General features: G+C 38.2%; 1 protein-coding gene across 5 annotated transcripts in view; it reads right to left on the reverse strand.

The window, feature by feature from the left end:
- CLEC16A (C-type lectin domain containing 16A) overlaps positions 1-24,393 on the reverse strand; it is a 57,201-nt gene that overhangs the window by 1,792 nt on the left and 31,016 nt on the right. For 2 of the 5 annotated variants that reach the window (XM_041462701.1, XM_041462698.1), the window contains exons 17-22: positions 24,024-24,152; positions 20,384-20,504; positions 15,957-16,108; positions 15,036-15,240; positions 14,166-14,333; positions 8,717-8,863 (exon numbers count right to left, since the gene is read on the reverse strand). In XM_041462701.1, coding sequence (XP_041318635.1) covers positions 8,717-8,863; positions 14,166-14,333; positions 15,036-15,240; positions 15,957-16,108; positions 20,384-20,504; positions 24,024-24,152 — 922 coding nt within the window. Of the gene's footprint in view, positions 1-2,670; positions 3,078-8,716; positions 8,864-14,165; positions 14,334-15,035; positions 15,241-15,956; positions 16,109-20,383; positions 20,505-24,023; positions 24,153-24,393 lie in introns of those variants that run through there. The other 3 variants (XM_041462702.1, XM_041462699.1, XM_041462700.1) reach the window with 3 other exon arrangements.

Here is a 24,393-nt window from a genome sequence, read left to right on the forward strand (position 1 = left end):
TCCAGCTTCAAGACAGACCAGTTTTAAAGCTTTTGTAAGAAACAGCATGTGTTCAAGTGTACAGGAATCTGCAGAAAAGCTTACAAGGCAATGTAGTGAATAAAGAAGCTAAGAATTAAGTTATGGTTCTAATACACAGTGACCTTAAAAATATTTCCGTTTCAACATGATTCCAATTAGTCCTGGAAAAGAACAGAAAGCATGAACATAAGACAAAGGGAAAAAAAAAAAAGAAAAAAAAAGGAAAAGCAAAGTAGAGAATGGAATGGGTATCAGTAAGGTAACAGTGGATAACACTAAAATTACTAACATTTTTTACCTTTCTGGTAAGATAACTCAAACAGTGGTGTATTCTCACTCCAGAAACCACTCACATGCACTTTTTGCTGAATTGGTGACTAAAGCTTCTTGCTTTGATAAAAACAAGATTTATAGATGGTAAAAAAAGTCTACTTTTAAATAAAAGAGACATCAGTGGTTATTTTTTAACTATAAGGACAGATTCAAAGTAACCCTACAAATTCTTCATCTGTCAAGAAGCTTTAGTGAGGATGTAGCAACTGATAACAGAGGAAGTGATGCAAGAATCACATGGAAAATGAACTGCCAAAACAAGAAATACAGGCTCATTTCTCTGAATTCCAAGCTAAACACTAACATTTCAGTATGCACAGAACAGCGAGTTTCTGCTTTTTGAATCTATACAATCTTAAAATTACATCAAATGTTCTTTGCCAAAATAACTTTTAAATCTTCCTTATAGTATAGCATGAGTAGTCACCCAAATTCAGGATTCAGAAACCTGAGGCATTGTGGTAAGTAAAGTATTATCAATCAATGGCATTCTGCTCAGAATGTTGTATACAGCACATTTCTATTTAACTTCTGAATCTGCACTTCATTTCTTAAATCATTCCTTCCCTTCTCCCAATAGAATATCAATGTCTTTTCTTAATATTTGCATTTACTGAAACAATGAAAGACATTATATTATTTTGTTATGCTGGATGTTTTGGTCCCCATATCCTTCCAGGTAGGTTCTAATTAATGCTCAAGTGACTCCCTTCTTAATGCCACAGACAAAAAGTATTTGGAAAAAGTCTTCTAGACTAAATGCATCTAGAGTTAACAAGTCCAAACTTTCTACACAAAAGTCTCAAAAAATGTTAAGAAGAAAGATAAAAATATCAAAAACTGTAAGCAGAATATGCTCCCCAGTGTTTCAGTGGCAGCATTTGTAGAGAATACAAGATCAGAGCTCTCCTCTGCTTCCCTCCAGCTGTTATTTACCATTGCTGGAAGCCAGTTTCTCTCCTCTCAGGATGTCTTTAGTCACTGCCAGCCTTGCTTCCATCAATATAGCATTGAATTCAGGGAACAGTGGCCAATTGCTGTAACCCATGGTGGCAGTACTGCCAAAATGACCAGAAAGCAAATCCCAGCACAAGGAAGGGTGGAGGAGGGAGAGTTCTGAATATTGTCTAGAGCTCACAAGAATGTCTGTCTTTAAGCAGGTACCAAGACAGGTACCAGGCTCTTGCTTCTAAACAGTTTCACATACCCAGCATGTTTACAGATTAATTTCTCTATTTATTATCTGGAACTTCCCTTTATACTATATATAAAAATACTAACTGGCTTTCAAAGAACCCAAACTCCCAATACCTGGTTGCAGTTTGACTTTGGGATAGAAAGAAAATTTGTAATTTTTCCCTGGATAAAACCACTCCACCAGTCCACTGAGCCTGGTGCGCTGCTCTTACATATCAAAAGGTTATTGCCTAATACTAGAAAACAGCATTTCTATTTATCTCTCCCCAGCCTCGATGCATTTGGGCAAGAGTGTTCTGGCACAAAATATAAGCCAGATCTGCAACAAAACCAGGGAGAGTGAAGTCAGTTTCTTAAAATGGTTTGGATCTTAATACTGAGCTCTAACAAACAGCCTTCCATACCTCCAAACTTATTGTACTTATTGAAAACAAGGTGTAATTTTGCAAGTTTTGGGGTATTATTAGCTCTCTTTGGATGCAGAGCCTTCAACAGCCTTACATGTTTTTCAGCACTTCTTTAATGCTACAAAGATTATTGTTATAGCAAAAAAACTAAAACACTCAACTTGTTATATTAACTTATGTTAACAAGGGTTATTGTGAAAGAAGTTAGAAAAGAACAGAAAAAGGAAAGAATGAGTATCATCCACAGAGAAGTGTCCTAAGCTGTACAGCAACATACTATGAAAGGATAACAAAAATACAAATTACAAGACATTAGGCAAAAAGTTGCAAATAAATCTATAAAGATGAAAAAGGGTGTTTATAAAATATTAGCAGAGTAAAGTATCTTTATGCCATGACAGTAACAAAAGAAAATAAAATGAGATACAAGTTCAAACAGATTATATAACAAAGGTCATCTGGAGTGTATTTCCATATTTTTTGCATCTGCTCCTTCTCCTCACCTCCTCAGGTAAGGATAATCAAACAGTCCATAAAGTCATCTGCCAGAATCTGATGACCACAGAAATGTTACGCTTGTGCCAACAGAGTCGGGACAGTCTTATGCTGAATGCCTGTCCATTTGACCTGTGCTATAAAGAGATTTCTTCCTGCTGGCCAAGGACCTGCATTGCTGTCCATTCAGGAGCCTGTGCTTACCAAATTTCACTACAGCCAGGGCTGCCCTGTGCAAATGAAGACATGTCTGCTTTGAAGCTGGAGGCTTGATAGCACAATTTCCACCTTTGGTACAAGTGCCCAGAGACATGGGAGAAGCTGCAGACAAGGCCTTCAGAAACAGCTCATCATTGCTTCACAGTTCTCCCAAAACAAAACGTAGAAACAAATATGACGCTTTCTTCAGTTTCCTACCTCACTGTCATTGCTGTCAGCATGGAAAGCAAATATGTTCTATTGATTGTTATGGGCTTGTGAAGGCTTATGGAGGAACCTGCCTGAGTGGGTATTGCGGGAGTTTCTGCTGCAGCTGCTGCTGGAAGGCCTAAACCCAGTGTCCACCGTGACTGTCAGCCTCCGACAGACTAAACACCCGCCGGCGTCCTTTCCTGCCAGACCTTACTAGAGGGAAACACAGCCAGAAATCATACAGAGGCTTCAACAATGACACAGGGGAGGGAAACTGGAATGGAGACAAAGGATAAATGTTAGAGCAGCAACAAGAGTAAGTGACAAGGACACACCCATAACTGCTGGTATCTTGAATACAATTTGACATCACACCAAGAGCCTTCTACGTTTGGGAAATAATTCTGAAGCTGGAAGTAGTCATTCTTTAGAAATAAATGAGTTTATATGAATTTAATGTTTTGCTTCCTATCTGAAAATGTTCGTAAGTTTGGGCTATGTCTGGCAATACCAACAGAACTCACATCAAGGAGGGCTGGCAGGTATTTTTTTGCATTACAATCTACTCACCTGCTTTAGAAAGTTCAAGAGAAGTTATTTACCACAAATTCTGGTGACACAGAATTATTCTCCTTTCCCCTGGCCATGAATTATATGTGGTGCAGTACTGTGCAGGTGACAACACTTCAGACCACTCAGCCCTGCTATTCTGAAACCCAACAGTAGCATTTACATCTGGTTTATGATAAAGCCAAACACAGGGCTTGAAAAGATAACAGCAGTTCAGATGATAATGCTTGGTGCATAGAAAGTTCCTAGAAAAGAAACTTTCTAAGAACAAAAGTACTTCCTCACCTAGTCAGAAAATTACTAGAGCTTCACAGAACAGGAGGTCAAACCACATTTACATTACTGATTATAGAGGGAAGAGACAGAGATGGTTTCAATAGGAAGGCAGGCACTGTTCTTATAAGCTCTCCAAGCTTGATTAATCACCCTCTCCTTGGAATGGAAATTTAATTTTACAGACTGGAATCCAATATGTTCTCTGCAACAAGGGACAGCTCTTATTACTTATTTTAGATCTTTTATCATCAATACCTGCCAGAAGCACAAAATACAGCTTAAGTGGCACAGATCAGTGTCTTGTGAAGTCCTCATTATCTATTGCTCTGATGTAAACATTTTAAGTACTGAAGCCAACTGCTTTTTAAAAGTTAAGACAGCTTAAACAGTAATAAAATACAGCACAGATGACATTAATACATTCATAATTCTGGAAGACTGCTAACTTACAGTAAGAGAGCTTCTATATCTAATCCTTGGCATATATGAAAATAAGCACTTTAAAGAAGTGTATAGTTCCAGCAGGGGTAGCCAAGACATGACTGTATTCTAAGCTCTGAAACTTGATGACTAAAATCTGGCTAACAAGAACATTTCTAGCTTATGCATAGCAACATTTCAAAAGCACATGATAATTTAAAAAAAAAAAGTAAATATGAAGAAGAAACCAACCTGATAGCAGCACTTGCAGAACCCGATACTGATTTTTCTGTCTTGCTAAGCATTCTGCTTTCTTTAAGGGATGATTTCTGCTTTTTCAATTTTAAAGAACAATAATCTTGTAAAGGGCTAAGCTTAATCCCCAAACACTGCAAATGGGGGAGTTTCCAGCCTTCAAAATATCTGTGCCATATGTGACAACTACTAGGTAGGATAGCCAATGAACTTGGGAATTATATGAGTTTATTTCACTCATGACAAAGCAACTGATGCAACACTGTGGGACTGTTTGATGCAGGTGAGTGATAAGCAAATTATTTTTACAAAACATTGAACTAACACAACTTTTCCCTGAGACACATTGTTAAAAGCTCTTTTGCTGTTTAATCACCCTCTATGTTGTAACATTTTCTCTCAATTAACATGCAATTTATCTTTATTTTGTTCTCATCTATCACTGTTTTCTGTAAAAATTGGTGTCTATGTTCCAAATCTTATTTCCTGAAACAACTCTGTGAACATTTACAAGTATCATCTCTAATATATCAAACCCTGATGAGTTTAAAACTGTCAACAGACTGTAGCTTAGGACACTATAATCACAAGTTCACAGTATAAAAAGCTGTGTGGTTTAAGATATTGCTCTCAAGGAAGGTAGTTGAGGTAGTTTCATTGAAGTCCAGATAGGCATCTCCCCTTTATCTAGTCTGGCCTTCTTGTCTGAAGTTCCTGAGCAACCCAGGATGCTTTTCATGCTCAACAGCTTCAGCAGGTGCCAGAACAAACAGGGGAGCAGGGAAGGAGGGGCAGAGAGGGGCACACACGTGTGTGTGTGTGTGTGTGTTCAAAATGGAATGGGAAATGAGACAGAGTCAAATGTGACAGATGGCAGCAGCATTCAGGTGCTACCTTGGGACATAAAACAGATTTTGGTAACTGCTTGCTGCTCATCAGAGACTGGTTACTTCCTACTCAAAGAGGAGCCACTTCACATCATGGAAGTCACTGCTGAGAAGCAGAAGAGGAAAGGCATTTTAGTTTCAAGTGGTCCTCAAGTGGTTAAGCTAAGGGAAAACCACTGCTTTACACAGAAGTGGGCGAATACCAACAATTGTTTCCATATCCCAGCTGAGTGGTCAGTATGACCTGATATAACACAGACTGTGCTCATGGCACTGTCACCTACTTCAGCAGAGTTCTGTTCATGCACAAGCCCACAGAACAGCCACCTGCACATGCCAAACAGACCCCCACTTTCATGCTACGTCCCTGGCAAGTTTCCACTACAGATCACAATTACATGTAAGTACTACAAAAGGAAGAATACTCAAACTTGCAGTAAACTGGTCAATCAGTTAATGCAGAGACACTGATCCCAAAAATGACACTATTGAACGGACACTGAGTATTGGCAAAAAGTGTCAAAAGAGCTCTGGGCGTTGGGGAAAACTCTTCCTACATTCACATCTCCCAAAAGACCTAGCTCCAGGGATTTCAGAATTCTCACTAGTCTGTAATAAGGACCTTGAGACACCCTCAGACACTCAGCCACAGGTTTTAAACCACTACTTGTGTTCATTACTGCCTGCAACTACACTAGCAGTTGGGTACAAACCAGGGCAGAAGCATTGAAGAATTATGCACACTTATTTCTTTGGTCTGATTTTAGGAAGTTTCTGTGCATTAATGAGATTCTTTAAGAAAGAAATGAAACTACAAGAGATGCTGCAACTATGTACCAAACACACTTTCAACACTAATAGCAACATACTAGTCTGACCTGACCACTGGTCCTTTGAACGGCCACATACATGGCAGGGATTCTAGGTCCTAAAGGTCAGAGCAAATACGGTCCAGCAAAATCCCTAAACCACATGCATGCCTCAGTACCAACTGTGCACTATCCTACTGCAATAAAATACCTGCTCATGCACATAAAGTCACTGTCTTCCTCTCTGTAACTGCCCTCTGAGGAGAATAAAAGTCATCCCTGCAGCAGGGTAGTGCAAGTTGCTGACTTGGGACTGAAGCAGCTGATGCACATTGTCAGGCTCATTTCCTCTGACTTGGCTGAAGGTGACTGGGCCCAGTGGTAGGACTCAGAACTGGATCCTCACAGCTACATTTGCTACAGCATCACATTAAAAAAAAAAATCAAAGCACACCCAAAGACAGTCTTCCTGGATGACACATGACATTTTTCACACACTTTATGATTAAGTCACAATGAAGGTCAAGGTGGGCAGTTCATGCAACCTAACTGGTAAAGTGCATACTGAAATCAGGCACTCCAAAATACTTTTCCTCTGGTTTTGGTTTTTCCATTATTTTAATCTTCATTTTTTGGGGGGTGAGGAGGGTAGGGAAGAGTTTACGGTTTATTGTTGTTGTTTTTCTTTTTTTTTTTTTTTTTTTGGAAATCAATGAGCAGCCTCCTGTCACCAAGCTTTTTAAAATGCAGAAAAAACAGAATTTTTTGTTACATAAATGCCAACACACTGTGTAAGTAGATTGCAATTTTGTGAACTACAGTCTGTGATGATACTTCAATAATTCACTATCTTTTTATACTTGATGAGTAATTACATGTTCTGGATCTATGCATTTTTTCATAGAAGCCAGATTATGTGTGCTTGAAAGACCTCAGTCTGAAACAAAGCATAGTCTTGCTTGATATTTTTGTGAACTAGCTTGAATTGCTTATATCTACAGAAATATAGATCCTTTATTTTCATTTTCTTTACCAGAGTTTTCTCTCAGCCACTCTTGGTAAGAATCTGTAGCTGCATTTCTCTTCTTGACCATAGAGGATTCAAATACAGCAAAGGACACTGTACATGAGCCTTTTTATACTGCTAAAGAGAAATATGTCATCAAATTCATGTTTTCTTGTAGTGCCAATCCAGCCTGAGTGTTCTGGCAAATGACAGCACTTCTCTGTGCAATGACTACCTATTATCTGGGCCAGGAGGCGACTGGATAACAGCAATCACTTGCCAGTAGAGAAAATAAAATTTTGAATAGATGGTATATCAAAAAACACTCCAAATTTTATTCTGAAATTTCACATATTGCAGGACTATTTTGACTATATGTTAGTCTCTCAAGGTAATAGATGCTTTTTAATCTAGAGTCTGGGTGCTAGAATATTTGCTGTTCCTTAACTTCATCAACATCCTTTCATTACCTTTCCAGCAGTATTTCTTGCAGGGAGACTCACTTCAAACATATAATGCACATTGATCTGCTGACTCTGTTCAGTGAAACCTAAAAACACTTAATACCTAACGAAGTTGAGTAATTTCCTGTAGGACTGCAAAAAATTTTAGCTATAGATGGGCCTTCCAAATAAAGGCAAAATGGCATTTCTTAGAAGGGGTAGCCAGAACAACCCTCTTAAGGAATGATCAACATTGGAAGTGACCATTAAAATGAGGGCTTGCTTGAAAAGGAGTTGAGAATCAAGTTACCTCTATTGTTTCATAACCCAAATGAGGTAGAGTAAGTTACTTCCAGCACGAAAGCATTTCAGGATGCACTCTTTGGGACTTCCTTGTCTAGTCTCCAGCCTGAAGCTTTGCCTCACATAATTTGCACACAGAATAGACACCATAACAAGTTCTCTACAAATACTACATAAAAAGGAGGAATAATGCAACAAGAAGTTCCAGTTTAAGCATACCCACTAAAAATACTGACCAATGCAAACACATGCAACCTACATTTGTGAAAGTTACACTGTCAGTCTATTTATACTGCAGCCTCTTCTGCAACAATGAAACCACCTCCTGAAATGTGGTGGTGTTCAGCCACAAAAGTGTTATTGCAAAAACTTTAAATATTAACATCCAAAACAATTATTTCCAAACATTTCATATTTGGCCCATCGTTACAAACTAACCTGAGGATCAGATAAACACACAAAAGAAAATGTCACTCAGTTTAAAAAAAGATGCTTCATGTGGAAATCAACTTATCCACTATGGTGGAAGGCTACAAGTTTACATTACAGATTTATTCAAAGCAATACTTCAGTTAAAACAAACCACCGACAAAGAAAACCCCTCAACATTCTAAACTGTTTGTGCTAGGAGAGCAGTCAGACAAGCAGGACATTATTGCACCAGTACTTGAAGTCTCTACTGAAAAAGCCAAGTATTTGGAGTTCCAGAAAGCTGAAGAGATCACTGCAATTCATACCACAATTTACTTTTAATTGGCTTAGTCAATTAAGTGATCTAAAACCATAAAGCCCTACTCTTTTAATCCAATAACACAGTAACTTAATTTTACAATAAACTGCTCTGTATCCCTTAGTGCCTAGGCTGAAGGTGGTGAGTGAATACCTGCTGGGCTCTGAGCAGCAGAAGGAGTGGATGTCGAGCTTGCAGTCACTGAATCACAGCGCCCTGTACTGCCACTGCCACTGGAAGGGGATGGTGACGAGAGTGGGGATGGATTGTGCTGATTTATGCACTGGGCTACAGCAAAGCCTGCAAAACAGGACAGTGAAGTTTACAAGTTAATTATCTTGAAAGAGTTAAGCTGTTGAACAAATTGGGAAAGGGTAAAAGCAAATCCTGTATCAAGGTGAAGCCAACCTCATGTAGTGACCCAGAGGACGTGCCCTCTCCCACCTTCATCGTGGAAACCAAAGAGTCTGAATGTACCTTTACTGAAAACAGGCTACAACTGCTGATCAGCAAATGAGGAAAGAGAGTTTAAGGGATTCAAAGCATTTTAAAACTTAGAGATTGCACAAACAGTCAAAACACATCAAAACTCTTGATATAGTCAATATATTCACAGGTCACAGACCTTAACATGATAAGGAAAATAATTAAGTCAAAAGTGAACAAAAAAACCTCTTGGATAGAAGACCTACATTTTTTTACTAGACATAACTTCAGAAAATTTTAATCAATCACGTCGAATGCTGGAATTGAATTTCATCTAGCCTCTCACAAACTAAATTTTTTCCAGTTTGAAGACTGGAAAGGTCTATACAGTGTCTGACAACACTTAGATGAGTCATCTTCTGGCTTCTAGTGCAATACTTCCTCAATCTCTTTGCAGTGTAGCATCTTTTTCTTTCCTAACCACCTTGCATTCATTCCTTTCTCCTTCTGTAAGTACACACCTATAGTCACTTCTTCATGTTTTGATAGCAAGCAGCTTTTCAGAAGTTGATGCACTTCTTACAGCAAAAATAGTGTCTTCACCATGGGCTGTAGGTCAGGTGAGGTACACCCCTTTTCTGCTTCTGCAGCTCTCCTCCTTCCCTCCCATGGGAAAGTACTAATGCAGAAGTTTTTTTGGCAGTCCTGTGAATTACTGAAAGTAGCCACAATGTGGACTATAAAACCCCTGACAATACTCTAGTTGCTACCTTCACTGAACAGTCAACACTGAAAGGGAAAGTATCTGACAACCAAGTAAGATTGAAAACGCACCACACAGTTCTTTATTCTTTTACATAGGGAATCTCCCATGGCACTGGATGGATGATTCACTCAGACAGACAATCTCCTATATGGGGAGGGTGCTGGTGCCATACAGGACGCAGCCACCCAAAACTCAGTTTAAATGGACATGTTACAAGAAGCTCTGAAAGCTTTGAAACAAAGATATGCCAAGTCAGGAAAATGCTGTTAGCAGCAACACACTGACAGGCTGTGCTACAAGTGAAAACAACACAGTGACAAGAGCACAGAAGAAAGCTCACAAACATCTGTCCTGTTAATAATCTGACTTGATCTGCAGTCCCACCTCCTACCTTCTACCTCCCACACTTACTCAAGAACTAGACTCAAAACCACTTGCAGAAACAGAATGCTATTCTGAATTTCTATCACACTGCAGCATAGTTTTAGATAGGTATTGAAATGTCACTTTTACCAAGTTAAATTACAATTCATTATGCTCAAGATTAACTTGAAAGAACTAAATCACCACCAAGGCAGGAGAGATCTCTTTCAGTGAAAAACAAAATAGTTGGTAAGGAGCTAATTACCCTATAAATGTAAATAAATCCATGCATTTTATTTCAGAAACCAAACTGATCAATCTTCTACAATCATTTAGGCAAGTTAAACTGAGGTTACACACAGTGACGCCTGACAGTCTGCAAAAAGTTAACCACAAACTGAACCACCTCAAACGTGAAAGACTTCCACATGTATCACTGGCCCTGAGTGCTATAGTTTTTAATCACAGAAAATGTACATTAGATTTTTCATACACAGTTCATAGTTTAAAATACCAGTTAGGATGGGGAAACAAGGAAAAACCAGTGGACTTGTGACCACAGAAGTGAGGCAAAGCCAACTGTTAATGTGAATGAAATTAAGAACAGTTCCTAAAGCCACTGGTACAGAAAAGCTTGTATCAAGATATTCAGCTTCCCTTACAGTGCTCGTCAAAGTCACACCCATCCAAAGCATTCTATATCCACAAAGTTTGCATTTCAAGGGAGAAGAAACCTTCCACCCTCACCAGAACAGCAGAAATCAGTAAACAAGGTCTCCCATGACTGCCACAGGGAAAGCTGGCCTGATTTAGCAGGATTGCCAGCCCAAAGCTCCTGCAAAACAGCACTCACGGATTCATGTCCTTGCACAGGAGCATTTGCTTCAAAATGACCTCAACGTATTTTCTCTCCCCAAACAACTGCAAAGGAAGAATTTTAAGTGTGCTAACAGAAGCTAATTTAGGTTGGAGGAAAAGGTAAGCCTAAATCATTCAAAATACTGTAACTGGGAAACTACTGACCAAGAAAAAAAAAATTCTCATCAGGAAACTCCTACAGGAAATACCTGCAAAGAAAAAGTGAGTGGAACTAATTACAGCTACAGGAAGCAAAACAACAGTTAGGAGGTTCATCTGATGATGACAGGAATATTAGCTCATACTACACAAAGGGTTCCAAATCTATGGATGATTTTTTTCCTTCAGACTTTAAAATGAAGATGGTTATAGCTTACTTGCCATGCTAATGTTAACAAGTTTTTCCTCCTCCTTTTTTCCTCTCAAAACCTTATTATCATCTACTAAGATATTAACAATGGATAAAATAGTAAGAGAAATCTATTGATTCCTTTTGCTTTTCAAAATAAATTTACTTAGTAGGAAAGCAACCACACTTGTTAAAATATTTAGATGTACCTTTTGCTGGAAATCGTTAACATTTCCCTTAAGACATGCTGGGCACATAAATCTCAGAATAGAGCTGATACTTGAAACTAATTCTTGAGTTTGCTTGAAGGAGAAGTCATTATTTATTTACTTTCAGCAGAAAACCTTTGTTCACAGGGCCCCTACCAAATCTGCTGGTTTCTTTGAAAACAGTGTTCTTTATTTACACAGATGACTTCAGAAGTACATACATTCATACATAGCTAACATAAGAGATGGTGAACAGTCCAGCCAGCTACACTATCCCTAAAATGCTCTAACATTCTAGCAAAGGCCAGTAACTTAAAATAGACCTTGGAGTGTACTCATAGCCATGACTTCATGAGGATAAAATTGATCAAGTGATTTTGCTTACGTTGTTCTCTGCTGAGAACTGTCCAGTCCAGCAGGAGATAATCACAGCACATCCCTGCACTTTTCATTGTGTTCAGGGGGATGTTCTGAAGCATTGCCTGTGGTATTCCCATCACCCTCCACTTGTCCTGCACAAAATCCAGCTTTAAGCTATAACAATCCTCACCCTCTTTCTCCCAGGCACCAAGATTTTAACTTTGCACTGTGGAACAATGAATGAAAATGAAGCCCAGTTTGACAACAATAAGGGAACACAGAAGGTAACTGCAGCTCTCTAGTGACATATGCAGAGCTTTATGTAGGCACTATGAGAGAAACTGAACCAGACAACTGCAATGAGTGTTCTCGAAAATTCTAAATTCATTGACAACAGGAATTAGGGAACTGATTCAATAGCTGTATCAAAGTTCACAGACTGAAACTTGCAGGAGGAATGAAAACATTTACATGATAGTTAATTTTTTAAAAACCACGCTGGATGTACAGCACTGACAGCCAACACGGTCCTAACAAAATACTACTTAATTAGTCTTCCACAAATGTTGTCAGAAAAACAACTCTGCTTTTAATCTGCAAAGGACATCATCACCAAGGGAAAGGGAAAGCACAGTTTGATTCTTGAAAGTACAACCAAATTAACTGACTGTGCGAGCTCTGCAGAACTCAAACACCAGCTGGAGCTGTAGCAGTAAGAAATGAATACATGACACCAATAATTTAACTGCAACTTGTTCAGTAATTTTTTCAAAGCCACAAAATTCTCCCCTTGAAGTAAAAATCATTGCAAGCCTGATTAAGAGATAAGCACAAACAGATTCCTATAAAAATAATTAGGAACAAGGAAACCTTATTCATTCCTCAGCAAAGGTAAGATAACAAACCCACATTTGATACTGGTTTTGTAATCAGATGTAAAAACAGGATGTTAATCAATTTTTATTATATTATTACCTGTCATAAAATGCATTTCAAAGATGCTGTATTTGAAATACTTCAAGTTCCGTGCCTCATTTCTTATACTTTGTATCAAATAAAAGCTTCAAAACACTTTTCCCTCTGGATCTGCAAGTGGAAGTCTACATTTCTGGATGCAAATAAAGTATGTGGTTGCTTGAACAAATTACTACGTTGTATCATCCCCAATATTACCCTTCACATTAGTAGATGAAGTCATTAGTTAGGAACACAAGTGCACTCTCCTTAGAGAAAGCTGAAGCAGTAACTCTGAACTCTTCATAGCCACACCTTTTCTGTGGAAGTCAGATCAATTAAGGAAAACACTCCCCTCACACAACATACACTTGTCTTTGAAACACCTGACTGACAATACCTATGGTTTTATAATTTCTGTTCCCCAGCCAGAACTCAGGTAACTGAGCTCCAATTTAGTCTTAAAGCATAAAACATCTGCATTCTAAGTAATTTGAATTCTGTGCATTTGAATTCTGAATCACATTTAAAGAGAAATGCTGAGTTCTGTGAAATGACTGGCAGCAAGTGGTAATGAAATCTTTTGTGTAGTACAGCACAATTAAATACTTTCAAGCAGAATGAGATTTTCCCTTTAAAATGACTCAACCCAAAAGGAAAAATGTCACCATCTGGAAAAGAATTTCTGCAGAGAAGTCAATTTGTGAAACAGACAATAAGGAGATAAAAAAGCAAAGAGCTCATTGATTTAGAATCATTCCTTTAATCCCAGTTCCAAGCTAATGTTTTAGGAGGAGCTGTGGCCCTTTTCTGTCTTTCTCACTCTGAGGGAAATGAGGCAGTGCATAGCATTTTTCACAATCCAGCATGAAAACATTCATAACCAAATTAAAGGAGGAAATATTCACAACTGACTGGGACTGGTTTAGAATCTAAATGGGAGGTGCTGGGCTGCAGCTCCAGAGCTGTGTCCAAAACCCCTAACTTTGGCTGAAGACTGAACAGGAAGATCCAGATGTCTTGCATAAATACTGAGTATGCAAAGTATGATTTAAACTAACTTGATTTGTAAGGAAGGCAAGGTATTAAGACATCTGGGGAAACTGCCATGGAAGTATTGCTCACAACATACCCAGAATACACACCCAGGTATTACTTGTTTCTCTCAGAGTAACTTTTGCCATAAGCCTCATCCTGGAGTTGTGTGCTCAGGAACACATCACAATAAGCTTTTCACTGCTTGTACAAGTTACAGTACAGTTTCTGCAGACAGAAATCACAAAGCAAGAACTGCTTGTTAATGAATGCTAATCTTACCTGGGACTTTGTCAACAGATGCAAAGACAGAGCGCTGCACTGTCGGGTCACTGCTCCCACGCCGGGACTGGTCATAGAATCTAAATGGGAGGTGCTGGGCTGCAGCTCCAGAGCTGTGTCCAAAACCCATAACTTCAGTTGAAGGCTGAACAGGAAGATCCAGGAGAGCTATGTTTAATCACAATTGATAGTTTTTGTTACTCAAATACATAAAAGGAAAAAGAGGTGGCAAGAAAATTGATAGTTTGCTCAGGACCTAAGACTAAACCAGATTTTAACATAACTTGCTTTCATTTGCCTCTTAAGTATGTTTACAAATGCACTAACAGAGTCAGTGCTTCTGGCAACCTTTTCTACATTGCTGTCCACACCACATTCACACTAGGGAAACCTCAAAATACAGTGGAGAAGAAAAAAACCCCAGGATTACAGGAAGCCCCTTGCACTAAAAAAACCATAGGAGTTATTAACAATAAAAAACCCCTTTTGTTTTTCCCTGCAGAAATAAAATAATTCATTAGTTACAAGGGAACACTGCAGAAAGCCAGTTAAAGAGACAATGGGCTTTAAAATGGAAAAGAAATGCCTTTGCATTACATTCAACCTAAAATTTTTAATATCAAGTAGATTGTAATATCCTCAAACTCGCTTTCAATTTTTTTACATGAAGCAAGGCATAAAAGCATGACATATCCACTTTATAAGCTCAAAGTTATAGATGAAACTAAATCTATTCCTTGGAAACTCAGCCCTGGTACAGAGCTTTCTGTGGCCCACCACTCCTCAGTGTGCCTCAGCCTTACATTGCAGAGTGACTTGCAACGACAGCCAATTCTTGTCTCCCAGCACCACTTCAGGACAAGCACTCACCTGCTATTCTCTGCATTTTGGTGCGCCGAGCCTGGATCCGGCCTTTGGCCAGGCGCTGCTTGGCGATGATGCAGCGAATGTGATCCGCAAAAATAAACGTGGCCTGGAGGATGGGGAAGGGCTTCGAGTGAGGGCTGGAGGCAGGCTTGTGAATGATTATGTTCAGGGCTCTGCTGTCATCCTCTACTCCAGTCACCTGCATATCCTAAAGAGAAGCAGAATGCAAATAGTTAAAGAAAAAGTAAAGAAAAGTTAAAGAAAAAGCGTTTCTAAAATTACAGGTTAAATATTAATATTGAAAGAAAATACTATGAGAAAGTTCCATTAAAGCTCTTACTAAGAGTTTCTGTGTCAAAAAACCCAACAAAATAAAACCAAACCAGACTCTGCAAGTTGTACAACTTGGATTTACTTCTTCAGAAATCAGTATTCATAAAGATTGAGTTATCTAAGCACAGTAAATTTTCAGGAAATACAAACAGCAATGGTTAAGGCAAGAAGGAGACAAATGATAAAAACTTCCTTAGATAAGCATAGATCATTTTGAAATTACAACCTGCCACCTTTTCTACCTGTGCAGGAAAATCAGAACTCTAAGTGAGTTCATGAATGTGCTACTTTCAGTAAAGTGCTTGGAACACAATCCTAACCAGATGTCACTTCAGTGTTCAAATGAGCTCAGTCCAACATATGTTAGGGAAGTTACCCCATCTGCAATTGTGTCTCTGGCTATCTACGTAAACTTCTTCAGAAAACCAGAATTGTTTTAAAAGGCAGGAAGCAGAAAAAAGACAAAAGAAACAAGGAAGCATGGTACAGAGCTTAAATATATAAGCTAATACTAGTATTACTGTTTACCCCACATAAAATATAGATTTGCAGCTCGGAAAAGCTGGCCACCCAAACTACAACTTCCCTTACCTGCAGAAGGCCTGCAAACTTAACTACTCCCCATCCGAGTCTGGCAACATCTGGTTCAACCAAACTCATCTGGTAAATATCAACAGCCAGGAATCTTTGAACTTGACCCCCATCCTTTGTTACGACTGTGCAAGCAATCAGATCACTGTTATCTAAAGGAAGGAAGGAAGGAAGGAAAAAGGTTACATAACACTGAAGTTGAGGATTCTGGGGTGTGGGTATTTTACATAACAGAAAATGTTAACATATAAAAATATAACAATCTGGACAACACATAGTTAAAGCTTCTGTTCACATTATTAACAGATATTTTAACTTCCCTATCATAGTTACATAGAAAGGGCAAGAGAGATTTTAACAACAGTGGTTCGCACATACAAGTTAAATATAAGATGGGTACTATATACACCTTGATTTCTCTTAACACTTTCATTATCTTTCAGAAAAAAGCACCCTTCATTTCAGGGGTGAAATTGCAACAGTGCCGATCTCTCTCACTATGTGAAGTCTCAAGAAGTCTTGTGAAAAAACACAGCCAGACCCAACACCACTGCAGGCCATTACTTCTACCTTGTTATAAACTTTGTCTCCTGACACAAGCTACCTTTGTACAGGTCTGAAACCTATGCTGGCTCTTGGACACACTTCAATTCCAAGATTATTTGGACTCTCCAGGTAAATTGTAGTAGTGTTTTGACAACATTTGTTAAATGAGGTGACATTTTTTCCTTTATCAATATATTTCATTGGCTCATACTGAACAAACATACCCTCTCTTACTCTAGAAACCCCTCCAACAAACCCCAAAATACATTCTCTGCCATTTCCTCACTGCCCCATTCCAGCTGACACCCATTATTCATGAAAAGGGACTAAATCACCCTCTTTATACCACCTGAAATCTACCAAGCAGCCCTTAAACCGGCAGTGCCAACCCATAGCACGGCTCTGCTAACTACTAAGAGTTGCTTTTCCCTTTGCTTCATACTGATACTCTCATTCATATATTTGATGCACACAGGTCTTTTCCTCTCTCTCATCTAGTACAACTTACAGCAAGTAAAATATTGCGAAGTAAATAGAACTTATTTATTCATCCGAACATCAAAACAAGCATTTAACACCATTTTTCATATGAGAAACACTTGCAGGATAAACTACAAGTGAAGTGTACAGCTCTTCAGAGTGGCAGGTCACACAACTAGAGACAACAGCCATAAATTATGGTCAGGAGGTGGAAGAAATTCTTTGGAGCAGGTTACCCAGAGATGTTGTGGAATTTACATCACCAAAGGTTTTCAAACTTCAAAAATCAGACCAACTTCCTCTTCCCCACAAAAAAACCCCCACAACACAACTGAGAGATCCTTTCCAACTAACATTTCTACGAATCTACCAATTACCCTTTACCAGCAGGATTCATTCAAAATTCACTGGGTGGTAGGAAAGAAAGGCATGAAATATAGAACCCTAACACAATTAAGAGGATAATTAATGCTAACCAGTGTGAATTTACTGTCAGCTTTTGAAATTTGAGAAAACAAGTTTAATCAATAAATGCAATACATACAGGACATGATTCAGTTAACATGAGGATTGATTGCTATTACCTTCTCGCAGCCCTGGAAGGCTCAAGAAATCCATAAAGGATTGGCAAATATTACTGTAAAAAGCTGTGGAGGATCTGTTCCTGTTTAGAGAAGCTGCTGAGACACCAGGCAGAACTGGATATTTCTTATTTTCGTATGCTTTATTTCTTGCCTCTTTTACTCTTTAACCAAATTAATCCATCAACATAGTTGTTTCAGTTGACTTAAATTCCTGGAGCAGCCCTGTTTTTCTCAAGGCACAAAGTGCTTGGATTAGGACTCCTTCAAACAGGATATGTCAGGCTGATGAGTTTTTTGGGAGATTCTCAATTAACAGGCCACAACATCAAATAGAGTTGAGGAGTTCTCAAATAGCAGTTTTTGACCAGTATTTACAAAGTTTTAAGTGCAACAGCAAGTAGGTTAAAATACTTACTGTACAAATTCAACTGCCTAAGTACAAAAATACACTACTTCAGGAACTCAAAGGGCAGAATGCCTTCCAGAACAGAAAGTTTTTATTTTAGACCTGACAACACCTTGAAGCAAAGCATTACTGTAAAGGTCTTTAAAAGAACAGAAAGGAAAGGCACTCATTTACTAGGCAACTATTATAGGAATCCTTTGAGCCTATACAACTGAATGTAGTCATTTACATGACTGTTTCTAGTTCACAGCTGCTGAAGAGTCATAAACTGTCATCCTTGATGACAAAACAGAAGAGAAAGCGTGGTTAAACATATTTTCAGTGGACTGATAGAAGCTTACAGCTATGCTATGAAACAGCTAGAGATACACAACCACACTCAGGTGAAAATATCAAGCCCAGTAAACTTCAGACTATTCAAATTTGGTCTGATTACAACGAACCACAGGCTGAATGGCTTCCTGGTGTGAACTGCTGCAGAGAACTGGAGTGCCTCTTCTGAGAGTAACAGCAATGGCCAATTTCTCCTCATGCAAAATGAAGCTTGTAAACAGTTTGGACACTACACCTCCATTACATGGATCCAAGACTTCTGTGGACTTTCTCCAAGAAAAATCCAAGTTTTAGGAAATACAGCCAAGGAAGGAGAGTTCATAGACCTCAGCTGCTTGCAGTATTGAAGATGTAAATTCAGCAAAAATAGTTGCCTGTGTTTATAAAAATATTTGCCTGAAAAGACTGTATTGTAAGAAATCTTTATGAATGTAACAGCTACTCAATATGGTCTAAATGCACCTGATCTGCCTTGGGGCTTGATCTTTAATGATTTTATAATTTCCAGTCATCCCAATTCCAGAAATCATCTGCAGACATTAAAAGCTCTTACAGAAAACTTTTAGCCCTTTGTACACACAGCTGGCAGCCCAAGATAAGCATTAGGCTGGAGATAGTGAATGCAGCACCTCCCACTTCAAAGGAAGAACTCTTCCCAACAACAGGCAGCCCTTCTGGGATGATATTCTGCTTTACTAACTAAGAAAGCAACCAGTCATGAATCCACCTTGTTCCCATGAACTATGTTTAGTTGAAGTTAGAGGATGTGTCCCTGGTCATACACCTGCACTACATTTTGGGTTACTCTCTTTGCCACAAATATGGCAAATTGTCCTGGATGCCTTTTTTAGCTAACCCTGGTTTGAGCAGGAGGGTTAGACTAGATGATCTAATGAAGTTCCTTACAACCTCAATTATTCCATCATAAACTTCTCTCAAATCTTTTTTAAAAAATGTTGACCATAATGGCCTTTTAAAGCCTGCTCACTCTGTCTGCAAAGCAGGCAAAGAAACTTAACTATAATGTTAGTCTTTTTTCTGTTTCAGCAAAGAAATAACAACTGTAAATGTATCCTCATTTACCATGGCATTTAAAACATGAAACTAACAGAATCCTGTTATCACCTGAAACCAAGCCCTGAGGCTGTTGAGCTGCCTGTGACTACACAGTGAGCTGCTAAACAAGACTGAAAACACCTCCAGCCTCACAGGCAGTCTAAGTTAAACAGTTATCACAAAATACATAATTGCTTCAAAACGATTTACAGTGGAAAAACACTGCAAAGTAACAGTAGTTGTAATTCTGGTGACAGCATATCCAGCAGGATGGAATGAACCTTCCGTGGAATGACCTGACTCTCTATTTATACATTCCTGTATACTGGTGGCAACCTTGTAACTACACCTAAAGGTTTGCATTCAACACATGCGCATCAAAATATTAAAAACGCTTCTTACAAGAAACTTGAATCTCCCTCATCAAGCTCACATAAAACACCATCATTACATTCAGGCAAAAGGATAAAAGGAGCTATTTTGATACAGTTTTGTGGGATTTTTCCAAATCAAAACAGTAGCTGAAACCATTACTGGATCATGTTAACCTCTACTCCCTGCTTGAAACCATTTGTATACAAACAAGCATAAACACTGAAGGCATCTTAATGTTCCCAAGAATTTTAAAAGCCTTGTATTAACAGAGATTGAGGAAAATTTGTTAAATCAACAACACCTCCAAAGTGATGTTAAAAAGGCACGCAAATGTCATTTTTTTGGGTCATGCTTCGCCCACTGCAAAGTTTCCTCCCAAGGTCTGGCACCTATGCAATCATGTGCATCCTATGTGCTTTATGCCAAAATGCTGATATTCTGCTGTCTCTCCTGTTTGGGCAGATTCAAAAAATACATTTTTATGCTACAACACACAGTAGAACCTTAACACCATGCTACTTCAATTCAGGCAGTTTAAGTAAGAATAGCAGTTCAAGCAGTTTAGGAGAAAAGTATTTATTAATTAATAATTATTTATTTTTGTAATTTTTGTATCAGACTGTTTAGGAAATTGAGGGGCTACTTACTCAAATCCAGAACATCATCTGCCTTTATCAGATCTCCCTCCCTCGTGAGTGGTAACTGAGTTTCCAGCTCACCTTGCAAGTGCAGTGACAGTGAACGGAGCATAAAGAAAACTCTGATTGCCTTGAGAAATTAAAGAAAATATTATCAGAATATTTTTACACCCAATACTACATATTTTAACAGAATCTTACAAACATATACTGGCTTTTACAATTCCCAAGTTTGCTATCCTATAGTAAATATTTTTAATACATTTAAAATTGAAATGAAAATTTTAATACCTTTTACATTGAAAAAGTAGAATGTAATTTCCTACTTAGTTAAAAAAAAGACATTAAAGAAGCTGAAACATGCCATTTATTTTCAGTGAAGTAGAAGCAGCAGAGCTTTTGTCTCACTGACACACACAGAATGTGACTGACAGGGAAACAATTACAGGAGCTGTTTAAGCAAAATCAATCTTGGAATATTTTTATTTAATCATTACTTTAAGACTGATTGTATTTGCAATACTTCTATGCTACAGACACCTACACAACCAACCTTCAGAGACTCTCACATTTTTGAACTTAAAACAGTAATAACTTTTCTGGCCAAGTCTGGCTAACATGTCTACAAGTTAAGAGAGAAACAGAGGAGATTTCTGCATTTTAATTTGCTGTTCTCACTAAAACCAGCCACATGTAATATAACTTTCTTGGAGAACTTAATTTATATTCTCAGAAGGTCTTCATCAGGGCAAAGCATTCTGAAAGCTGCAACAGTCCCAAGAAACTTTCAACAGCTGCTCTGTGAAATGAATATGCTAGTTTTGATTTACAAATTCATGACATATGGTATGCAAAGACCCAAAGTGTCAAAGAACAATCATTTTATTAGCAACATTTTGAAAGGCACCATTTATAATCCTCTTTCCCTACAAGAATTGCATTTTCAGTACAGCAAATGAAAAATCATTTTTTATTACTTCCGGTGTTCTGCTTTTTAAGAGTTTCCTACACAGTAATTCTGTGGTGTACTGTAAATTAACTGCTGCTTTACAGTAACAGCATTGAATTCATGAACAGCTGCAGTGCCCAGAAACTCCCAGATTGCAGGAAGTATCAGGAAAAACAAATCTAAAGTGCTTTAAGGGAAAACCCTTCACTCCTCTATTTTTAAAATCAACAGAACAGTGGCTCCTGTGAAGCAGAACTGTGAGTGTTTGGCCAGCTCTCTACTGGCAGTGCTTCCAGGAATTTCTGGCAGAACAGGGATGAAGAGAGGGAAGCCATGTATCAGGTTCTTCCATGAAATGACCCCAAAGCATAGGACATCAAGGGTATCTAACAAAAATATGATAACAATACTATTTAATTCATGAGAAGAGAGTCACTTGAGAATGAGAGATGATCACTCTCATTTAGGCAGACTGCCTTCTAATGTATTGTGGATTTACTGAAATTATACAGGATTACTATAAAGCAGTTTTCCTACCAAGTGCTTCAAGACGAGTTCACAGTATTTGGTTTAATGTTTGCCAAATTCAATCAAGAACAGGAAAATCTTGGCATTTTTGGTAACCCAAAAGTTAAACCCAACAAGGTTTTTGTTTGGCTTTGGTTTTTTTTTTAATTTGGAGGGCAACCATCACTCAGCTTTCACTTATCTTCCCCCTCAAACCTCTTCCTCCTAGACTGCATTAATTTTTATCACATTCATTTCCTATAAAACTAATGACACTCCTCTCCAAACTTGTAATCACATTTAGTGCAGAACAAAGTACAGGAGTAGAAAATAAAATTAGAACTTCAGCCTTTGAAAAAAAAACAAAAACATGAACAAGAACATCAGATGAAATGGGAACTGTGCTGTGCTTCCTACAACACTGACAGCCCTCAGTTTGTCACCAGTATCAATATATTGTGCCTAACACATTTCATCAGATCTCAACGAAACAATAGAAAAGTTCTGTGGCCTAGAAGTTTTTCAGCTGACTTTTAGTTTTTTTGGTTAACTTGGAACAAATACATATTTCTACCTACATTAAAGAATTATGCACTATGATGCTGATTTCCTCATTTACATGTTCTGTGTGCAAAGAAACAGCAATTTGCAGAGAAACCTACCACTATCTTACTACATTCCCATGAAAAAGTGTTCTTAGTACTTCAAAAACTTCACACAAAGTGAGATTTTTGAGAGCTTCTCCTAAAGTTGTTAAAGAGGAGAAGAGCTGCCACTTACAGGGACTTTCTACAGCAAGGAAATAAGTTCCTAACAGTTAAGAACTCATAATATAACCAAAGTTCACTTGCTAGTGAAATAAAACTTGGAAACTTTTCTGAATCATGTCAGAGCATGCTCAGAATCAAATCTTTTTCCATTTGAAACCATCCTTAGAACCTCAGCAGGCTGAGTGGCAGCAGCAAAGTCACAAGGAATACCTGAGTCCAGCATTTTGTCATGGCAGCTCAGCCGGGGAGAGGCAGCCTGGCTGCAAGGAAGCAGCTCAGGAAATGAGGAGATACTAAACCCTGAGTGCAATGGACTGGGGAAGGAGCACCAACAAGGAATCATTCTGGGAATTCTTGCTCATGATAGAGACCCTTTCATCCCAAAGGATCTACAGGAATATTGGTATTGATTTTTTTATCTCCAACCAACAGAAGTTAAGCTATTCCTTAGCACACGAAAATCCTGGAACAGTCATTTCCCACTAATGTGCATTTCTAAGTATCTTTCTGTTGAATGCCACAGAGAGAATTTCAGGAAGCATTTCTGCTTTCTAAGAATAATACTTTTCAAAATAATTCACTGTATTCTATCTAACTTGCTGTGATAACAAAAGCTGTGTGGCTTATAAGCAATGAAAATAAACCTTTTCAGAAGATTCCTGGAAATATGTTGTTTTTTTTTTTTTTTTTCTTCAAGAGTACTTGAATATACTTAAACAATACAATTATATAAATGCAAAGAAACTTAGAGAACAGCACTTCCCAAATAATGATTTTGTGCAGTAACATATCTCTTAGATTTACTGACAGTGCAAGGTTTCCGGGACACACCCAGATAAGGGCCAAGAACTGATTAACCAAGAATGGAAATAAGGATGTTGTCACTCAGGTAAATATCACCTCTGCAGATTGTGTCAATCACAAAAATAGATACTTTGTTGGTTCTCTCTTCGTTCTCAAATCTCTATCACAAATTATCTTGGCAAGATGAACGCTCATGTAAGATTAAATTTTTTTCTATGTCTAGAAATATGAGCAATACAAAACTAGTCAGCCTTCCATGGAGATTCTTACTACAGGAATATAATTGAGGTAGCAGATCAAAAAAGAAGCTGACAATATACTGAGTATCATCAAAATGCCTTTCTTTGTAGCTTTCTGTATGGTCTGAAAACTTAAACCCCAGTGCAAGAACACACTGCATTGACTAGACACAAGAAATCAGAGAGAAAACTTCTCCACTGGGGCAGGTAATTATAATATATACTCTACACAGATCTGTCTTCAGCAAGCTTTTAGGATTTTATGGATGAAGCTTCCAATCAAGTAGTTTTCAAAGAAAAGTATTTGTATTCCTAGAATTGCTCAATGATTTTGGCATCATTTTGTCATGAGCAGATATAAGAGAAACAGTCTTACTCACTCTTCGTGTTCTTTCCACATCTCCACAAGGCAACCTTTTCACAAAATCAATCCCAGTCAGAGGTGTCCCCGTTGGGGGTAGCAAGATTGAGGCATCCATCATCAAGTATTCTACATTCATAGGTTTCATCTACAAGAATATTTTAGCACTGGTTAGTATACAGAACAATAAGCATTTGCCTCTAGTTTCAAATACAACTCCTTGGTGTGTATTTTAAAATTTTGAGAATTTTTAATACCATGTCTTATTTCCTTAAATAAGGAAATTCCTTACCTGCAATCTTTCATTTACTACATGCAACTTCTCATTGTTCCCAGACACACTGCCAAAGTTTTCATCCAATAAAACACAGGCAAAACACCAGAAGATT

This window comes from Pyrgilauda ruficollis, unplaced genomic scaffold (genome assembly GCF_017590135.1).
Source record: "Pyrgilauda ruficollis isolate IOZ18807 unplaced genomic scaffold, ASM1759013v1 scaffold16, whole genome shotgun sequence".
In the NCBI taxonomy this organism is placed as follows: Eukaryota; Metazoa; Chordata; class Aves; order Passeriformes; family Passeridae; genus Pyrgilauda; species Pyrgilauda ruficollis.